This window comes from Artemia franciscana, unplaced genomic scaffold (genome assembly GCF_032884065.1).
Source record: "Artemia franciscana unplaced genomic scaffold, ASM3288406v1 PGA_scaffold_30, whole genome shotgun sequence".
NCBI lineage: Eukaryota > Metazoa > Arthropoda > Branchiopoda > Anostraca > Artemiidae > Artemia > Artemia franciscana.
Window position 1 is genome coordinate 126641 of NW_027062662.1, and position 18470 is coordinate 145110.

At 35.2% G+C, this 18470-nt stretch overlaps 1 protein-coding gene and 1 long non-coding RNA gene across 3 annotated transcripts in view; one reads left to right on the forward strand and one right to left on the reverse strand.

Moving 5' to 3' along the window:
* LOC136041602 (uncharacterized) overlaps positions 1–18470 on the forward strand; it is a 124903-nt gene that overhangs the window by 51943 nt on the left and 54490 nt on the right. Inside the window, exons 1-2 of one of the 2 annotated variants that reach the window (XM_065726307.1) lie at positions 9887–10278; positions 17333–17482. In XM_065726307.1, coding sequence (XP_065582379.1) covers positions 17379–17482 — 104 coding nt within the window. In that variant the 5' untranslated portion in view covers positions 9887–10278; positions 17333–17378. Of the gene's footprint in view, positions 1–9886; positions 10279–17332; positions 17483–18470 lie in introns of those variants that run through there. The other variant, XM_065726306.1, reaches the window with a different exon arrangement.
* LOC136041603 (uncharacterized) overlaps positions 1–18470 on the reverse strand; it is a 31387-nt gene that overhangs the window by 5202 nt on the left and 7715 nt on the right. The window contains exons 2-3 of the long non-coding RNA XR_010621066.1: positions 14841–14963; positions 6283–6430 (exon numbers count right to left, since the gene is read on the reverse strand). This is a non-coding gene — a long non-coding RNA (uncharacterized LOC136041603). The remainder of the gene's footprint in view (positions 1–6282; positions 6431–14840; positions 14964–18470) is intronic.

Below are 18470 nucleotides of genomic sequence, written 5' to 3' on the forward strand. Positions count from 1 at the left end.
TATCTAGTATGGGCTGCCTACCTGTAGTAGCATAATATTTATGGACATGAATATATAATGAGTCGGAGGTAATAGACTTGGGACTGTCTGTGCAGGATTTCGACTCTTGTTGATAGAAAAGCGTCGCTAAGTGCTGAAAACCATGTTGTGATCAGGATGGGCCAAGGATTGCACAAAGCCTCCATTCATACTGGAGGTCCCACGGACTTCTTGCTGTCCGGTTCTAAGCCGGCATAAGCACTCTGGTGTAGACTTGACAAGAAATGTTGATCCCCGTCCTGCACTGGTATCCGGGATCATTGCTTTTCCTGAGGCCAAGATAATTTCAACGATTTGAAGAACATGAAAATTGGAACTTGGAATGTTTTGACGTTAAAAAATAACTATCGTATCGATATTTTGACTGACGAATTCAGACGATTTGAATTAGACTTATTAGAAGTTTCAGGAATTCATATCCCAAGGGTAGGGAGCATGAAATTAGGCGATACAGGATTTGTTTACTCAGGCAGGAAGGATGGGGCACATAGGCAGGGAGTAGGGCTCATGACTAATAAGAAAGCTGCTAAGTCTCGTTTAGACTGCGAAGGAGTTAATAATAGAACACTGATTGCTCATTTTATGACTAAAAAGTCCAGGTTATCAGTTAGCTACAGAAGCAAATAGACAGGGTCCCAGGTAGAAATATGGTGTTTTTACTAGGAGATTTTAACGGCCAGGTCAGTAGAAATGGGAATAGATTATATTCTAGCCTAAGAAAATTTGGTGTAGGAAAAGAAAACAGTAATGGCTACAAACTTTTACAATATTATAGGTATAAACAATCTAGTTATAACCACTACGGTGTTTGGTCAATATGTTGAAATGGTATTCAGGTTATGGTAAGACAGCCAAATTTATTGATTAGGTTATAGTAAACCGAAGACTGGCAGAATCAATACAAGACACTAGGGTATATAAGAGTGTTGTTATTGATGTTAAAATTAAAGATCATCATCTAGTAGTATCTAGGGTTAATTTAAAGCTGAAATTTTGGAAGGGTAAATACCTCCCGGGCAGGTTATAATGCTGGTAGACCCCAGGATGAGAATTTGAGAGAAACTTTCCAGGAACAATTAAATACTAAACTTGAGAGCTTAAAATTTGATAATGTGGAAGATGGTTTGAATAATTTTAGAAAAACAATTTGTGAAGTTGCTGATGGTGTCTTAGGGAAGAAAGTTAAGACTGCAGCTAGGAATATTAGTAAAAATAAGCTGTATATTTGATAAAGAGGAGAAGGGGTTTGTACAAGAATTATCTAAGTGACAGATCAAACGAAAACAAAAGGAATATAAAGAAAGTAAAGAAAGTATTAAAATATGAATTAAAGGGGTGTGAAGCAGTGTCCATGGATAAAATTGCTGAGGATCTGGAAGATACAGCTAGATGGCATAATAGTAAAATATTGTATTTGCATATTAATTAATTGAAAGGAGGTGGTCAATCCGGACTTTTCCCAGTTAAAGATAAGAAGGGGCCTCAATTAGTTAAAAGGAAAGAGTAAAAGAGAGATGGACCTAATATTTTGAGAATGTACTATACCGTGATACAGTTGCACGAAAAGGTATAGAGGAAAATGAAAAGGTTTGTGATGCCTTGGATCAGAAAGAAGATTCGTTTTGCGAGGAAGAATTAGTGACAGTAATAAAAGGATTAAAAAACAATAAGGCTGCAGGTGCTGATAGTGTGGAAGATGACTTTCTTAAATATGGTGGCTCTGAGGTTAGAAATAAGTTACTGAAGATTATGAATATGACTTTTGAAAAAGGGGAAGTACCTCACGAATTTAGGAAAGCCTTATTGAAACCATTATATAAGAAAGGTAATAAGAATGAATGTCTTAGTTATCGAGGCATTAGTCTGGTCTTTGTAGATAGCAAATTACTTAGTAATATGATATTTTTTAGAGGAGAGATGCTGTAGACAAAGTTTTAAAAGAAGAACAGTGCAATTTTAGAAAAGGTAGAGGATGTGTCGACCAAGTTTTCACTTCTAGGTTAACATATGAAAAGTGCCTTAGGCGTCAAACGCCTTTTGTGCTCAGTTTTATAGATTACATTTGATTTTATTGGTAGAAGAGCTTTAGCAAAGGTCTTATCCTTATATAGTATCCCAGACAAACACATTAAAGTGATTAGTGCTATGTACGAGAATAATACTGTTGCGATTAAGGTAGGAAATGAGGTTAGCGGCTGGTTTTCTTTTAAATCAGGAGTTAAGCAGAGTTGTGTTCCACCCCCTTTATATGGATCATTTTGATGGACTTTGCCTTAAGAAGCATAGGAAAGGCGATGGGAGGCCACGATACCAATTGGGGAGGAAAATCTCACCTGGACTTAGATTATGCTGTTGATTTAAGCATCCTAGGTGAAAGGATGAGCAAAATGAGCAGAGATTTTGTGAGTTCGGGGTGCTAGAATAGGTTTGAATATTTGTATTAAGAAGACGAAGTCAATAAGGCTTCACCTTTTCATAAGTGAAGATGAAAAGGTGACGTTGGGTAAGGAAAAGATTGATTTGGTTGGTAGCTTGACTTACCTTGGCAGTATTATTAGTATAGACGGTGGGAGCACTAAAATTAAATTAGATTTAAATTAAAATTGGAATAGCCAAGGCCCAGGCTGTTTTTTCACAATTGAAAAATTTTTGGAATAATAGTAAGATATGTCTGCAAACCAAGATTAGAATTTTGAAGGTACAGTAATGACAGCAGTCAAATATGGCTCTGAAGTATGGGTGCTCCGAAAATTGGATGAAGATTTACTAGATGTTTTCCAGAGAAATTGACTACGGACTGGCTGTACGAAAAACAGTAGGATGTACGAAAAATGTCATTCAATCCCGCTTTTTTGGGCTATAATGAAAAAAAGGTTGAGACGGCTAGGGCATGTTCTGCGGATGAAGGATGACAGATTGCCCAAGATCCTTTTTGGCCAACCGTCTAGGGATAAACGGAAAGCAGGTCATCTTTGTCTGGGGTGGGAGGATGTCATAAAACAATTTAAAGAAAATGGGAACTTCCTGGGAGGAAGGCTTTGAATAGATTGGGATGTAGGTGGAGCCTGTGTAGCTGTGTTGACCTTAGGCGGCTTGGTGTTGCGGTGACTTGAAAGCAGTAAAAATAGTAGTAGTCACTGTTTGTTGTTGACACTTTTCGACAATTAGTTTAGTTTTAACACCCTGGATGATTGATCATTTTGAACACCCTGTGCATTTACTACAATAAGTGTAATTTGTTGATAAATATCTAAAACTAGTGAGATTCAAACCAACCCTATTTTTCGATAAGATCTGGGAAGATGGCACCTCTTAATGGTTATGTTGTTTGACAATTTTGTTTAACAGTTTGATTTAACATTTAATGTTGACCCCCTTGTTATTTGATTTAGTTGAGCCCTGTAATAATAATAATTGATTAACAAAAATCTAACATCAGCGAGATCCGATCCAACCCCCTTTTTTCTCTCAAAACTTGGCATGTACCACCAATTATTATTGACAATATGTAAGTATAGTTGGACGTTTTGTTTAGACGGATAGTGTTGGTTTCCTTAATATTTGATCTAGTTGAAACACTGGTACATTCATTTTGATAATTATAATCAGTGGCAGCGTAATAGTGTGGCCTACGGTAAAGGTACATGCTTAGTTATTTATTTATTGAATAACCAGGCGTGTTATTTGTTATTAGCCTTATAATTATTTATTTATTCTTTCCCTCAGAAGCACCTAATATAGAAAGGGTCATCATATAGACTTTATAGGGGCTTTTTACTTTTTACTTTTTAAGAGTAAAAAGTGATCGGAGGGCTTCTAACCGATCGGAGTGCAACGTCTTTAAGAGAAGAAATAATGTTTGCTGAGTTGATACCCCTCCTTACCATTTCAAACTGAACTAATTGTTGGCTCATTTTGCAACCTTATCAAGGACCAGAAATTTAAAATAAGAATCCCTGACCGCTTTGATGATAACAAGAAAGTAAAAGGAAGCTGATGGAGGTTTTTCTACTAAGCAAGGAAAGAAGATAAAGTTTGGTTTCCTGTGAGTTATTTTTAGCTATTCGTCCTGGTCTTTCTGTAAGTTTCTGGATATCAAAGAAAAGAAAAACTGACAAAAATTCAGTATTTCTCTCACATTTATAAAACATAAAAGAAAGGTTTGGAACAGGATGTCATGGTTATCAATAATGTGAAGAAACCAAAGGCTTATAAAAACTATATTTCCTTAGCCTTATCACATTTGATCCCCTAAACTTTTAAAAAATATACCAATTTTTGGTATATTTTTTTAACATTATTATTTATATTTTTTTATTTTTTCAAAACATTTTATATTCAAAAAACGTTTTGAATATAAAGTTAAAACAAAATATATTTAAACAGTGGGTATATTAAAAGAATTGACTTTACATTCTTATTCCCAATGTGCAAGGTTCATTAAGTTTAATGATACCTATCAAAAGCAACAACCCTGAGAAAATTTGCCTGATTTTTATAAAAAGGGGAGAAACATCCCACAAAACTTAAGGAATCTTACCAAAAGTGTACAATCATATCCAGCATATGAGGGAACTTTATCTTAGAGTTTTCAACTTTATCTTAGAGTTTAGTGTTTTTTGCCAGAACAAAGATAACAAATGCGTGTTAATTTATTTATTTTTTTTTAGTTTTTTTTTCTTTGCTCTTCCCAAGGGTGATCGTATCAAACCAGTGGTCCTAGAAGGCTGGGAGTCTTGGTAGGGCCCCCTTCCATGTCCTTTTCCTCAAAATTGTCCATCTAAAATTGAGATAGACACTTTTTTCAGCATTGTTGAAAGACCCAATTATTATGGTTTTGTGGATGACATAACCCTCCAAAGCTCCCGAAGGAAGGGCCGCAAGTTATATAATTTGTCCTTTTTGACTTATAGCATTTGTTATTGGGAAGCATAGAGATATTTTTCAGGGGGTGATTTTCTGGGGATGGATTTTCCATAGGAAGAATTTTCCACTGGGATGAAAGCTTCTGGGGAGGTGATTTTCTAGTGGGGGGGGGATTCACATGGGAGAAATTTGCCAGAATTAATACACAAAATTCGTTTTATTTGTCTTACTTTCTCGTTGGTGACCCCATTTCACGCGTGGAGATACTCTGAGGGAATTATCCGGGGAAAGTTTTCAGCAGATTTAGAATTCTCTGGGGGATTTTTACGGGGGCAGGGGCGTAACTCCGGTATTTTTATCTGGGGGGGGGCAAGAAAGATCCACATCCTAATAGTCAATGGGCATGGACTTTATTATATTTTTTCTCTCCAAAATACTGGGGGATACTGCCTCCTTGACCCCTCCCCTTCCTGAAACGATCCTCTGACGTGGAGAGAAGGGATTTCCCAAGGAACAAATTTTCCTAATGGGAATTATTACCAGAAGCGATTCTCCATGGAGAAATTTTCTGCGGGAGAAAATTCCTTTGGGGGGAGATTTTCGGGGAAAATTTTTTACACAAAAGAGATTCAGTCAAGACCTAAAACATGATCAGACATTAAGTAACAACAAGTTTTTTTTTTCAAATAAAAGTGTGCTAAGGAGTATTTTCAGGCCGAATATTCCGAAAAAAATTTTCAGGGGGGAATTACCAGCGTGGATGAAATTATCCGGAGGTAATTTCCCACGGTGAAAGGATTTTATGCGAGAAGAGCTTTCCATGGAGGAATTTTTCGTGAGGGGGAATTTTCCATTGAGGTGGAGGTGGACTTCCTGGGATTATTTGAAAAGCGATCGAAAATAATATATGAAAAAACAAGTTTTTTATTGTGAAAATGAGGATAAACTTAATGCTTAAACCAACAGAAAGTATTTAGTGTACGAGAGAGGATGCCCTCTTTTCAATACTCCAGTCTTTACGCTAGAGTTCAACCTTTTGTTCCAATCCTTTTAGAACGATTCCTGAAACCCAAGAGCCATTTAATTAAAATAAGAACCTTTTTTAAAAGTACTGAAAAACTTTAGCGGAGAGTGGGTTATCAAAGAGAGGGCAGTCCCCTTGTACACAGATTAATTTCTGTTCATTTAAACCTTTAATGATGTTCTTTACATTCAGTAGAATTTTTTTTTTATTTAGTTACTAAAAAAAACAAAAAAAAACATTCCCGCAAATACTGTTTAAGATTTTGCTATTGCAACTATTTTAACCAAATACCATGCATTAATTAAGGGACTGTTTATGGGGATTTCCGTTGAATTCATGTGTGTGTGTAGTACCTGTAGCCTGGATGCTTCACCGCTCGGCCCCGGCAGTTGACACGTGGTGGGCTTTTATATATGGATTATCATTGTCACTTGTCTTCTAACCAAAGACCTGAGCCTTTTTTTGATGTCTTGAAGTCACCACAGGTTCGTTATAACCAACCTGAAAAAAAAAATACAAATTCTTCCTTTAAAGGCCTGACCTATTTAGACCATCTTTATGGCCAGTCATACTCACTTTCTCGTGGCCGCATGTAATTCTTGCTGCTGCTGATCTTCTAACCGCATATTTCTTTGTTCTCGCTGTGAGATATCTTTTAGCCGCACATTTCTTCGTTCTTGACTTTCATTTCTAATTCGTTCTATTTCTTGCTGTCACATGTATTGTAACCGCATGTTTATTTGATCTTCACTTTTTTTTTAACTTGTTTTAATTCTTTCTGTCGATTACCTTCGCAATGAATTTTTCTTTGTTCTTCACTTTTGTATTTGACTCGTTGTAATAATCTCTGACACAAGTATTCTGATTGTATATTTTTTTGTTCTTCATTTTTGTTTATCTTTACTGTAGATTTTTCTCAATACCCTTTACCTTAGTTGCTTGGATCATTCAGATCTGATCTGATCGGATTGGTCTTATCATGTTTGATGATCTAAGGTCTTAATTTGTCCTCTATTGTCCTCACTAATAATTGCTCTCTTTAATTGCTTTACCTACTCTAGGCATTATGAAACTACTTCAAACGCCTTTTGTAAATAGACTAATTACACTTGATATTTTATACTCAGCTACAGGCACGTACGCGGGATTTTTTTTTGGGGGGGGGCCAAAACTTTTGAAAAAGCAGATTTAAAGTAGCACTTTTTTTTATTTAGTAACTAAATAAATGCAAAAAGCACTTATATCGGAAAATACAGATTAACTTTAATCTGTAGTACTGTAGCGGATGGGGGGAAGAAGACTGAAGCCTCAAAAGTACGTTTTAGGCTCAGGTTAGGTTCATGGCGATTTAGAACCAGTGATTAATCTATTATATCCCACTGAAAGGGAAGTTTTTGGGTTAACAGTGCAATATGGGTGTTGTGGGGGGTAGTTCTTCTATTGCAAAAACATCAATTTTAATGACAAATTAAATAAAAAAAACAAGTTTTTTGAAATGAAAGTAAGGAGCGACATTAAAACTTAAAACGAACAGAAATTACTCCTTATATGAAAGGGGCTTTTCCTCCTCGACACCCCGCTCTTTACGCTAAAGTTTTTTATTGTTTTAAAAAGTAGAGTTGCGAGAGAGAATCAAACTTTAGCACAAGGAGCGGGGTGTCGAGGAGGAAAAGCCCCTTTCATATAAGGAGTAATTTCTGTTCGTTTTAAGTTTTAATGTCGCTCCTTACTTTCATTTCAAAAAACTTGTTTTTTATTTAATTTCTGAAAGTTTTTGAATTAATGCATGTCTGATTTTGTCTCTCCGTACATAAATTATTAAAATGAAATTTGCATATTAATTCTTTTTTTGGCTAAATGGCTTTCTCTTAGTTTTGATCAGACGATTTTGAGAAATAAGGGGTGGTGAAGGAGGCCTAGTTGCCCTCCAATTTTTCGGTTACTTATAAAGGCAACTAGAACTTTTAATTTTTAACGAACGTTTTTATTAGTAAAAAATATCATAACTTAAGAATTAACTTACGTAACAAACTTTTATAGTCTTAATTTTTTATTATGTATATGAGGGGGTTTGTCCCCTCGTTAATACCTCGCTCTTCATACTAAATCTTAAGTTTTGTCCCAATTCTTTAAGAACGACCCCTGAATCAGAAAAGCCGTAGAATAAATAGTTGAAATTACTAAAAATAATTTAGCATAAAGAGCGAAGTATTTATCTCCTTCTAAATACCTCGCTGTTTATGCTAAAGTATTTTTAGAACCCCTCATATGCGTAATAGTCTCTGTTCTTTTTAAGTTTTAATGCTTCTCCTTACTTTCAATTGAAAAAACTTTCTCATGTTTATATTCTCATTGTTTTTTTTTTTTAATCGTAATGCTAGAAAATCCTGCACCCTTTTCATTGAATTTCTCTTCCCCCATGAAATATTCCTACAAGGAAAGATCCTCCCATATAGCCCCCTCCCCTGAACCCCACACCCAAACAAAAAAATCCCCCTGAAAACGTCGGTATACTTCCCAATAACCATTACTGTATGTAAACACTGGTCAAAGTTAGTAACTTGCAGCCCCTCCCCCAGGGACTATGGGGGTAAGTCATCCCCAAAGACATAGTTATTATGGTTCTCGACTATGCGGAACAGAATGGCTATCTCAAAATTTTGATCGGTTGACTTTGGGAAAACAATGAGCGTGGGAGGGGGCCTAGGTGCCCTCCAATTTTTTCGGTCACTTAAAAAGGGCACTAGAACTTTTCTTTTCCGTTAGAATGAGCTCTCTTGAAACACTCTAGGACCACTTGGTCGATACGATGACCCCTGGGAAAAAGAAAAAAAAAACAACAAAAAACAAACAAATAAACACGCACCCGTGATTAGTCTTCTGGCAAAAAATACGAAATCCCACATTTTTGTAGATGGGACCTTGAAATTTTTTCTCTAGGGTTCTCTGATACGTTGAATGCGATGGTGTGATTTTCGTTACGATCCTTTTACTTTTAGGGGGTGTTTTGCCCTGTTTTCCAAAATAAGGCAAATTTTCTCAGGTTCGTAACTTTTGATGACAAAGACTAAATTGAAAAAACTTATATATTTGAAATCAGCATAAAAATCCGATTCTTTTGATATATCTTTTAGCATCGAAATTCCGTTTTTTAGAGTTTCGTTTACTATTGAGCCGGGTCGCTCTTTACTACAGTTCGTTACCACGAACTGTTTGATGATTGTTTCCAAAATTGATCCATTAAAAGCTGTACTTTATCCTGAAAAGGGGGGATAAACACCCTAGTATTAAGGATAATTCTATTTTGTTGTGAAAAGCAAACTCTCTTTACGAAACAAAAGATCGATCGCTAATTACTTCAAAGAGGGTAAAAAGTTAGACAAAAAATTGGTTAATAATTGGGCAGAGACTTGACTGGATAATTGCATGCTGTAAAATCCCAAAAAAAGGCTTCACATGTGTATCTAGATTCCTAATAAATGTCCCAATTTTGCCAGAAATCCCAAGAAACCATGGGGAAATTAAACATTTGAAACCATGGAGAACACTTTCGACAGTTATGATACTTTTCGACAGTTATGTCTGAAATTTTATTTTTTAGTTTAGTTTTGACTGTTATTGACAAGATGTTATTGACAATTTTGTTTAATAGTTTGATTTAACATTTGGTGTTGACCCCCTTGATATTTGATTTAGTTGAGCCCTGTAATAATTATAATTTATTAAGAAAAATCTAACATCAGCAAGATCCAATCCAACCCCCTTATTTCACTCAAAACTTGGCATGTACCACCAATTATTATTGACATTATGTAATTATAGTTGGACGTTTTGCTTAGACGGATAGTATTGGTTTCCTTAATATTTGATGTAGTTGAAACACTGGTACATTCATTTCGATAATTATTATCACTGGCAGCGCGATAGTGTGGCCTGCGGTAAAGGTACATGCTTAGTTATTTATTTATTGAATAACCAGGCGTGTTATTTGTTGTTAGCCTTATTATTATTTATTTATTCTTTCCCCCAGAAGTACCTCATATAGAAGGGGTCGTCATATAGACTTCATAGGAGGCTTATTGGATTGGAAATTGGAAGTTCTTGTGCATTTTTTAAGAGTCAAAAGTGATCGGAGGGCAACGTCTTTAAGAGAAGAAATAATTTATGGTGAGTTGATATCCCTCCCTGCCATTTCAACTGAACTAATTGTTGACTCATTTTGCCACCTTATCAAGGATCAGAAATTTAAAATAAGAATCCCTGACCGCTTTGATGATAACAAGAAAGTAAAAGGAAGCTGATGGAGGTTTTTCTACTAAGCAAGGAAAGAAGATAAAGTTTGGTTTCCTGTGAGTTATTTTTAGCTATTCGTCCTGGTCTTTCTATAAGTTTCTGGATATCAAAAGAAAAAAAAACCAACAAGATTCACTATTTCTCTCACATTTATAAAACATTAAAGAAACGCTAGGATAAGGATGTCATGGTTATCAATAATTTGAATAAACCAGAAGCTTATAAAAACTATATTTCCTTAGCCTTATCACATTTGATCCCCTAAACTTGTAAAAAATACACTAGTCCCCCATCAGTCAAAACAAAATATATTAAAACAGTGGGTATATTAAAAGAATTGATTTTATATTCTGATTCCCAATGCGCAAGGTTCATTAAGTTTAATGACACCTATGAAAAGCAACGACCCTGAGAAAATTTGCCTGATTTTTAAAAAGGGGAGAAACATCCCCCAAAGCGTATGGAATCTTACCGAAAAGTGTATCATCATATTCAGGATATGAGGGAACTTTATCGTAGAGTTTTCAACCTACCTCTCTTCTTTAAAAATGCAGAGTTTCGTATTTTTTGCTAGAACAAAGATCACGAATGCGTGTTTATTTATTTATTTGTTTTTAGTTTTTTCTTTGCTCTTCCCAAGGGTGACCGTATCGAACCAGTGGTCCTAGAGGGTTGGGAATCTTGGTAGGGCCCATGTCGTTTTCCCCAAAATTGTCCCATAAAAATTTTGAGATAGACATTTTGTTCAGCATAGTTGAAACACCCGATTACTATGGTTTTGGGATGACATAACCCTCCAGAGCTCCCGAAGGAAGGGCCGCAAGTTATATAATTTGTCCTTTTTTACTTATAGCATTTGTTATTGGGAAGCATACAGATATTTTTCAGGGGGTGATTTTCTGAGGATGGATTTTCTACAGGAAGAATTTTCCATTGGGATGCAAGGTTCTGGGGGGCTGATTTTCTAGGGGGGGGGGGGGTTCACATGGGATAAATTTCCCAGAATTAATACACAAAATTCGTTTTATTTGTCTTACTTTCTCGTTGGCGGCCCCATTTCAGGCGTGGAGATACTCTGGGGGGATTGTCCAAGGAAAGTTTTCAGCAGATTTAGAATTCTCTGGGGGATTTTTACGCGGGGCAGGGGTGCAACTCCAGTATTTTTATTGGGGGGGGGGCAAGAAAGATCCACATCCCAATAGTCAAGGGACATGGGCTTTATTATATTTTTCTCTCCAAAATATTGGGGGATACCGCCCCCTTGACCCCTACTCTGGATTTCCTTGGATTTCCCAAGGAAGAAATTTTCCTAATGGGAATTATTACCAGAAGCAATTCTCCGTAGAGAAATTTTCTGCGGAAAAAAATTCCTTTGGGGGAGAACACAGAGGGGATTCAGTCTTGACCTAAAACACGATCAGAAATTAAGTAACAACAAGTTTTCTTTTCGAATAAAAGGGTGCTAAGGAGTATTTTCAGGCAGAATCATCCGCAAAAAATTTTCGGGGGGGATATATCAGCGTGGATGATATTGTCCGGAGGCATTTTCCCACGGTTAAAAGATTTTATGCGAGAAGAACTTTCCATGGAGGAATTTTTCGTAGGGGGAATTTTCCACTGAGGTAGATGTGGACTTCCTGGGAGTATTTGAAAAGCGATTGGAAATCAAGTATTAAAAAACGGGTTTTTTATTGTGAAGATGAGGAGAAAATTAATGCTTAAAATCAACAGAAAGTATTTAGTGTACGAGAGAGGATGCCCTCTTCTCAATGCCCCAGTCTTTACGCTAAAGTTCAACCTTTTGTCCCAATCCTTTTAGAACGATTCCTGACAACCAAGAGCCGTTTAATTAAAATAATAACCTTTTTTAAAAGTACTGAAAAACTGTAGCGGAGAGTGGGCTATCGAAGAGGGGGCGGCCCCCTTGTATACAGATTAATTTTTGGTCGTTTTAACCTTTAACGTTGTTCCTTACTTTCAGTGGAATTTTTTTTTTAATTTAGTTACTAAAAAAAAGAAAAAAGAAAAAAAAACATTTCTACAAATACTGTTTATGATTATGCTATTACAACTATTTTAACCAAATACCATGAATTAATTAAGGGCCTGTTTATGGAGATTTTCAAATATTGAATTTTTTTTAGCCCCTATATATATATATATATATATATATATATATATATATATATATATATATATATATATATATATATATATATATATATATATATATATATATATATATATATATATATATATCTGTATGTGCGTGTGTGTGTGAGTGTAGTACCGGTAGCCTGGATACTTCACCGCTTGGCCCCTGCAGTTGGCACGCGGTGGGCTTTTATATATGGATTATCATTGTCACTTGTCTTCTAACCAAAGACCTGAGCCTTTTTTTATGTCTTGAAGTCACCACAGATTCAAAAAAAAAATACAAATTCCTCCTTTAAAGGCCTGACTTATTTAGACCATCTTTATGGCCAGTCATACCCGCTTTCTCGCGGCCGCATGTAATTCTTGCTGCTGCTGATCTTCTAACCGCATATTTCTTTGTTCTCTCTGTGACATATCTTTTAGCCGCATATTTCTTCGTTCGTGACTTTCATTTCTGATTTGCTCTACTTCTTATTGTCATATGTATTGTAACCGCATGTTTATTTGATCTTCACTTTTTTTTAAACTTGTTTTAATTCTTTCTGTCGATTATCTTCGCAATGAATATTTCTTTGTTCTTCACTTTTGTATTTGACTCGTTGTAATATTCTCTGGCACAAGTATTCTGATTGTATATTTCTTTGTTCTTCATTTTGTTTATCTTTAGTGTAGAATATTTTTCAATACCCTTTATCTTAGCTGCTTGGATCATTCAGATCTGATCGGATCGGATTGGTCTTGTCATGTTTGATGATCTAAGGTCTTAATTTGTCCTGTATTGTCCTCATTATAATTACTCTCTTTGCTCGTTTTACCTACTCTAGGCATTATGAAACTAATTCAAACGTCTTTTGTAAATAGACTAATTACACTTGATATTTTATACTTAGATAACTTCCTTTTGTAATGACATAAGCTTCGTAGACATAAAAACGATAAGTTCATTATTGGGAGGGGGGAAAGATATAATTTGTTCTCTTTAAATGTACTCATAAATATGAGGTCAAGCCTACGATTTTTCACTGATTTTTCCCAATGTTCTCATAACCCTTTACGCTTAGATTTTTACAAATACCTTTGTTGGGTATTTCAATGAAAATTATCTTTTGGTACTATCTTTAGAAAAATTGGTAGAAGAACAAAGTACCTTCACCCTAGACTTTGGAAAAAATAAATCCCTATCCCTCAGCACCAATTTCTGAATTAGCAATACTGAGTAGCATTGCGTGCAAAATTGGCAGGTCTACCGAGTAACCCAGCTTAGCATCAAGTATGGAGGATATCAAGTATTAACAATACCGAAATACCATTATTTCCACCACTCCTCCCTAGACGCATTTTAGATCTATTCATAAATGAGTTCCACAATTTTTACGATTTCTCTTTTATTTTTGTATTTTTTTAAAATCTAAATGACTGTTTGAGTTTTGGCTTAACCATTCGAACAATTAGATTTCATTTACCGCATTCTTTGTGATTTAAAAACATATTAAGAGCCTTGCTCGCAGTTAGATGATTATTTATTGAGTTTAAATAAAGTGACTAAATTGAATCAGTAGCATAAATCATATTGGGTGAGGAGGGAGATGTCAAAAAAGAAAATTTTGGGACAAAGTTACTTTTGAAAGAGCTAGGTGTCTTTCAGACTAATTTAAATTTTGAGTGTATGCAACAATTTGTTTGAGTTTCAGATTATCTTACGCATTATGACTGTGATTTCTTTCCATGTTTCCTTATGCCAAGTCTCAAATTTTAATATTTTACAAACTAGTAAAGCTTAAAAAAAGGTCTATATCATGGTCCTGTATTTTCTGTTTATTTTCGATTGTATACCTTTGCTCAAAAACTAATGGAAAAGTTAAATCAGTAAATAAGTGCTCTGGCCTCTAATTTTGGGCCTACATCCTCTGCTGTGTAAAACTAAACAACTTTCTAAATTGACTTTGTAAATTCTATTTCTGTTTAAATAAATCACAAATTTCCATTAAGACAGTAAATAAGTAAATTGATACGTCATTTTTTATTTTCAATGGGTAACGATACATTTTTTTCTTTTACCAAACCAAATTTTACTATTGTTTGTTAATTATTTACCTAGCAGATACGTGAATTTGCAAAAATGGGAGAATTGCGTGCATTGTTGCCAGTCAACCAGTACAGCTTTGTGTTTGGGACTATTTTTAGGTATCCTTCCGACTTAATATGGCAAGGATTGTGGTATTATAGCCAGAAAGACTTCTTGTTTCGAGTCGTTTATATCAAACAAAAGAACAAACTAGTTTCAAAATTCTCAGGTATTTTACTAGTTTGAATTAAAACAATAAAATTATTTCTCAGACACCATAAATACTTTGCAGTTTACATAATGACTTTATTTTTGACTCGCTCAGATTCTCGGTGTAGCTTGTCTTCTAAACGTGGGTGTGCTAACCAAACAAATTGTCTTCTAATCAAAACTAACTTTGCCAGCGTTTTTAAATTCTTTTGCTCCGACGGGTGCAAGACTGTCAAAGAATACACAAGCTATTCGAGGACATTGTGTGGAGTGTTGCCACCTCAACACACTGCTTTGGGATGTGGAAATCTAAAAAAGTAATATCTTTTTGGTGTTATTCGAAATTGAATGGCGTAAAGTTTGTGCTATGCTAGAAAGAAGCGCTGTTTTTTCTTTATGACATCAATACCCTTAATTGTGAAGAATCATGATATATTTTTCTTAAAGAGAATAACTTGCTGCAAATATTCACTTCCCATATTAAGCAGCCAAAGAAAGACAACCAAAGCAAAAAAGCAGTAATCGTGAGAAACCATAGATTAAACAACAATTAAATAAGTAAATAGAAATAACTTTAAATGAATTGAACAACCAAAAGTAACAAGAATTTAACAGATTGCTTCAAAATCTGAGGGGTTTGGACGCGTCACTGTTTCAATTATAATTTTATTTTTTAAGCCAAACAAGTTTTTACTTTTCGTTAAGGCAAAAAATCAGTTTTCATCGGGAGCCAGTAGGTTTCAGGATGAAATTCGCATTAAAAAAGCTTGAAAAGAAAAATATAACTTGTGTGATCATGGACAGGATAGATTAACAGCAAAGGGTAAATCTCCAGCATTTTTATTGGGGGAGGGGTCCATATCCAGATAGTCAAGGGGCATGGGATATATCATTAATTTGTTTCTCCATATTATTTTGAGGCAATTGCCCCCCCCCCCTCTTAGGCATCCCTGGGTATCGGTCTTGGATCTACAAAAATGCGAGGAAGAAATATACCTCTTTATACTGAGTCTCAAGACCGCTTCGTAGCTACACGTCATGTTTGCATCGTAAGCGAGGAAATTCATTTCCTCGCTTAAAGTGAGGAAGTGAAGAAGAGCACTTTCAGTGCTGCCACATCATCAAAACAAATGTATTCACCTTACATCCGGTCTGAGTCACAGGCGACATATACCGTACTAACTACAGACCGCGCTACTGTACTAAATGTCATGTGCCTTCAATAATTTTCTTTTACTTGTTTTGTATTTTTTTTTTCTCGGTAACTCTCAACACAAGATATTGTCATAAGAACTAAACAGGAGGGGGGGGGTATCCGATGCAAAATATGAAAATTATCTGTTTGAGAGCTAAAATTGATTACAGGGCAGCTAGTATTCTCACATGTCGTTTGTCCTCTCCAGGCACCCTTATAAATATCCGTGTCACCGAATCAAGGTTATAAATGCTCAGATGTAGTTTGCTCAAAATAAACAAAAAATTTAATTAGTATGCCTCTGTGGCTGGAGACAATCTGCACATTCGAAAATGGCTCAATAAAGGTCCTTAATATTTGTTCACAAGTTTACGTTCAAGTGCGCTCTATTGCTAACAAAATATTACAACAAAATTCCAATAAAAAAAAAACACCTGTAGTTGAGTAGCTAATGATACTACTTAAAATAATTAACAAAGCATAGAAACACTATTAAAAAATACCGTAAGAAAATCATAAAATTTAACAAATTACATCTAAAAGCCAATACAAAAAAAAACAATATAACACTATAAAAACCAATATAAAAACTATCGTCAACAATTCTACGTAATAAAATCAACGATTTTACAATCAAACAGTTCGTGATAACAAACTGTAAGTAAGGAGGGCCTCTCCCAATTTGATAATAATAGATAAATCAACAGAATTATCTTTTAATACTGATTCCAAATGCATTAGATACACAAGATCGTAAATATTTCAGATCAAGTTAAATGTTAGCTATCAAAAGCTGCGAGCCTGAAATAATTTGCGTTATTTTCAAAAAAATGGGGAAACCCTCAAAAAGTCAAGCAATCGTCATGAAAATCCCACCATCAGATTCAGCATATAAGATTAAGGAATCCTACTAATTAATTCTAACAATAAAAAAGTGAAAATAGATCTTTTGCTAAGATAGTTTTTTTAATAGAAAGGGCAATAAAAGTCTGGTTTGGCGTTCCATCAAGTTATGAACCTTAGGATTGTTCACTAGGTCAAAGATCTCCCGCAATTGTTTAGGGGTCTGCTTATAAAACGGCGAACGAACCTGCGTATATTAAAAGATATCTTATATTACAAGGCTGTAAAACAGTTTATCTACACGAGAAATTCAATTAAGTAGATAGCCCTAGTAGCAGTATTAGCAAAGATGGTGGATGCAGTGGGATTAAAATAAGAATTAAAATAGCCAAAGTCCAAGGTGTTCTTTTTCAAAAGTTTTGAAGAATACTAAGTGACTTTAATTCAAAATATTGAAGGCGACGGTAATGCTAATAGGTGAGGTTCTGAAGCGTCGGAGTATCGAATGGCTAAGGAAGATTTGGTAAGGGTTTCCCAGAGGATTTGTCCAAGGCTTAGGATAGGCTTAGGTACTTGTTTGAATGAATGTATATCAAATTAATAAGCTTAGCCATGAATGCAGTCCAATCTAATTTTTTAGGGCTTTAACCAATGGAAGATTACGTTTGTTTGGCCACCTTTCATGGATGAAGAATTACAGATTGACAAAGATATTGTTTTTGACGATTCATCCAGGGCCATACAAGCATTACGACGTCCCCGAATATTGCGGAAAGAAGTCATATGGAAAGTATTAAACGAAAATTAAAACTTCACGGGAGGAGCTAAAGAATGAAGCTTAGAAACGATAGGGATAAATAAGAAATGTACCAGTCACTCCTTACCTAAGGCGTTTTACTGCTTCAGATAGTTGTTAGTAGTCAGCTGTGTTTCAACACAATTATCACACGCAAAGAGTCAGTCTAATTTAGAAGGGGGGAGAGAAAGCCTTCAGGAATGCCCAGTTAATAAAAAATAAATGATATCTATATTACTGCAAAATTTTGAACAGTTTCATGTGTCGTTAATAAAATGTACTGTAATTGCTTTCTTTGTTTTTCCGTATTAGAGCCCCGTCTATTGGAATGGACGTAGAGAAGAAGGGGCAGAGGGGGGGCCTAAAACTTCACATTTACACCATATATTAACGAGAAAGAGTCGTCCGTTGGAATTTCTCTGTTGCAGGTTCACTGGTAGATGGTTGAAAAAGCTGGAAAAAAACAGAAATTTCCAAACACCGTTTCTGATATCGATATTTACGTTTCGATATTCAATATTGATTTTTGGCCCGATATTTGGATCCATTAATTTTAATATTTAATTTCACCCATCTTTAAAATTTTGAATTGAATTTTTAGAACAAGAAGCTCTTGTCTAACAGTAATGCAATTTGTGTCAAATCGCTTTAATAGTGTTTATGTTTTCTGGAAATTGGAAGTAGGATAGTGGGTTTAATATATTATAGTATTGCAAAAAGACAATAAGAGTATAGTAATCCAAGAAGATTAAAGCTGAAGCTAATTGATGGTTTATGATTTTTGGTGATTATATATGAATAAGGTTTTCAAAGGGTTAAGACAGAACTTGCTGGCGATGTGAGATCTTGTGACCTTACCTTTGTTCCGCCTGTGCCTCCAGTGATAGGAGGTTAATCAGCCCTCCTCCCACGCCCCCTTTTCCCCGAAGACAGCTTGTCAATATTTTTACATGGCTCTTTTTTTCAGCATAGTTGAAAGGCT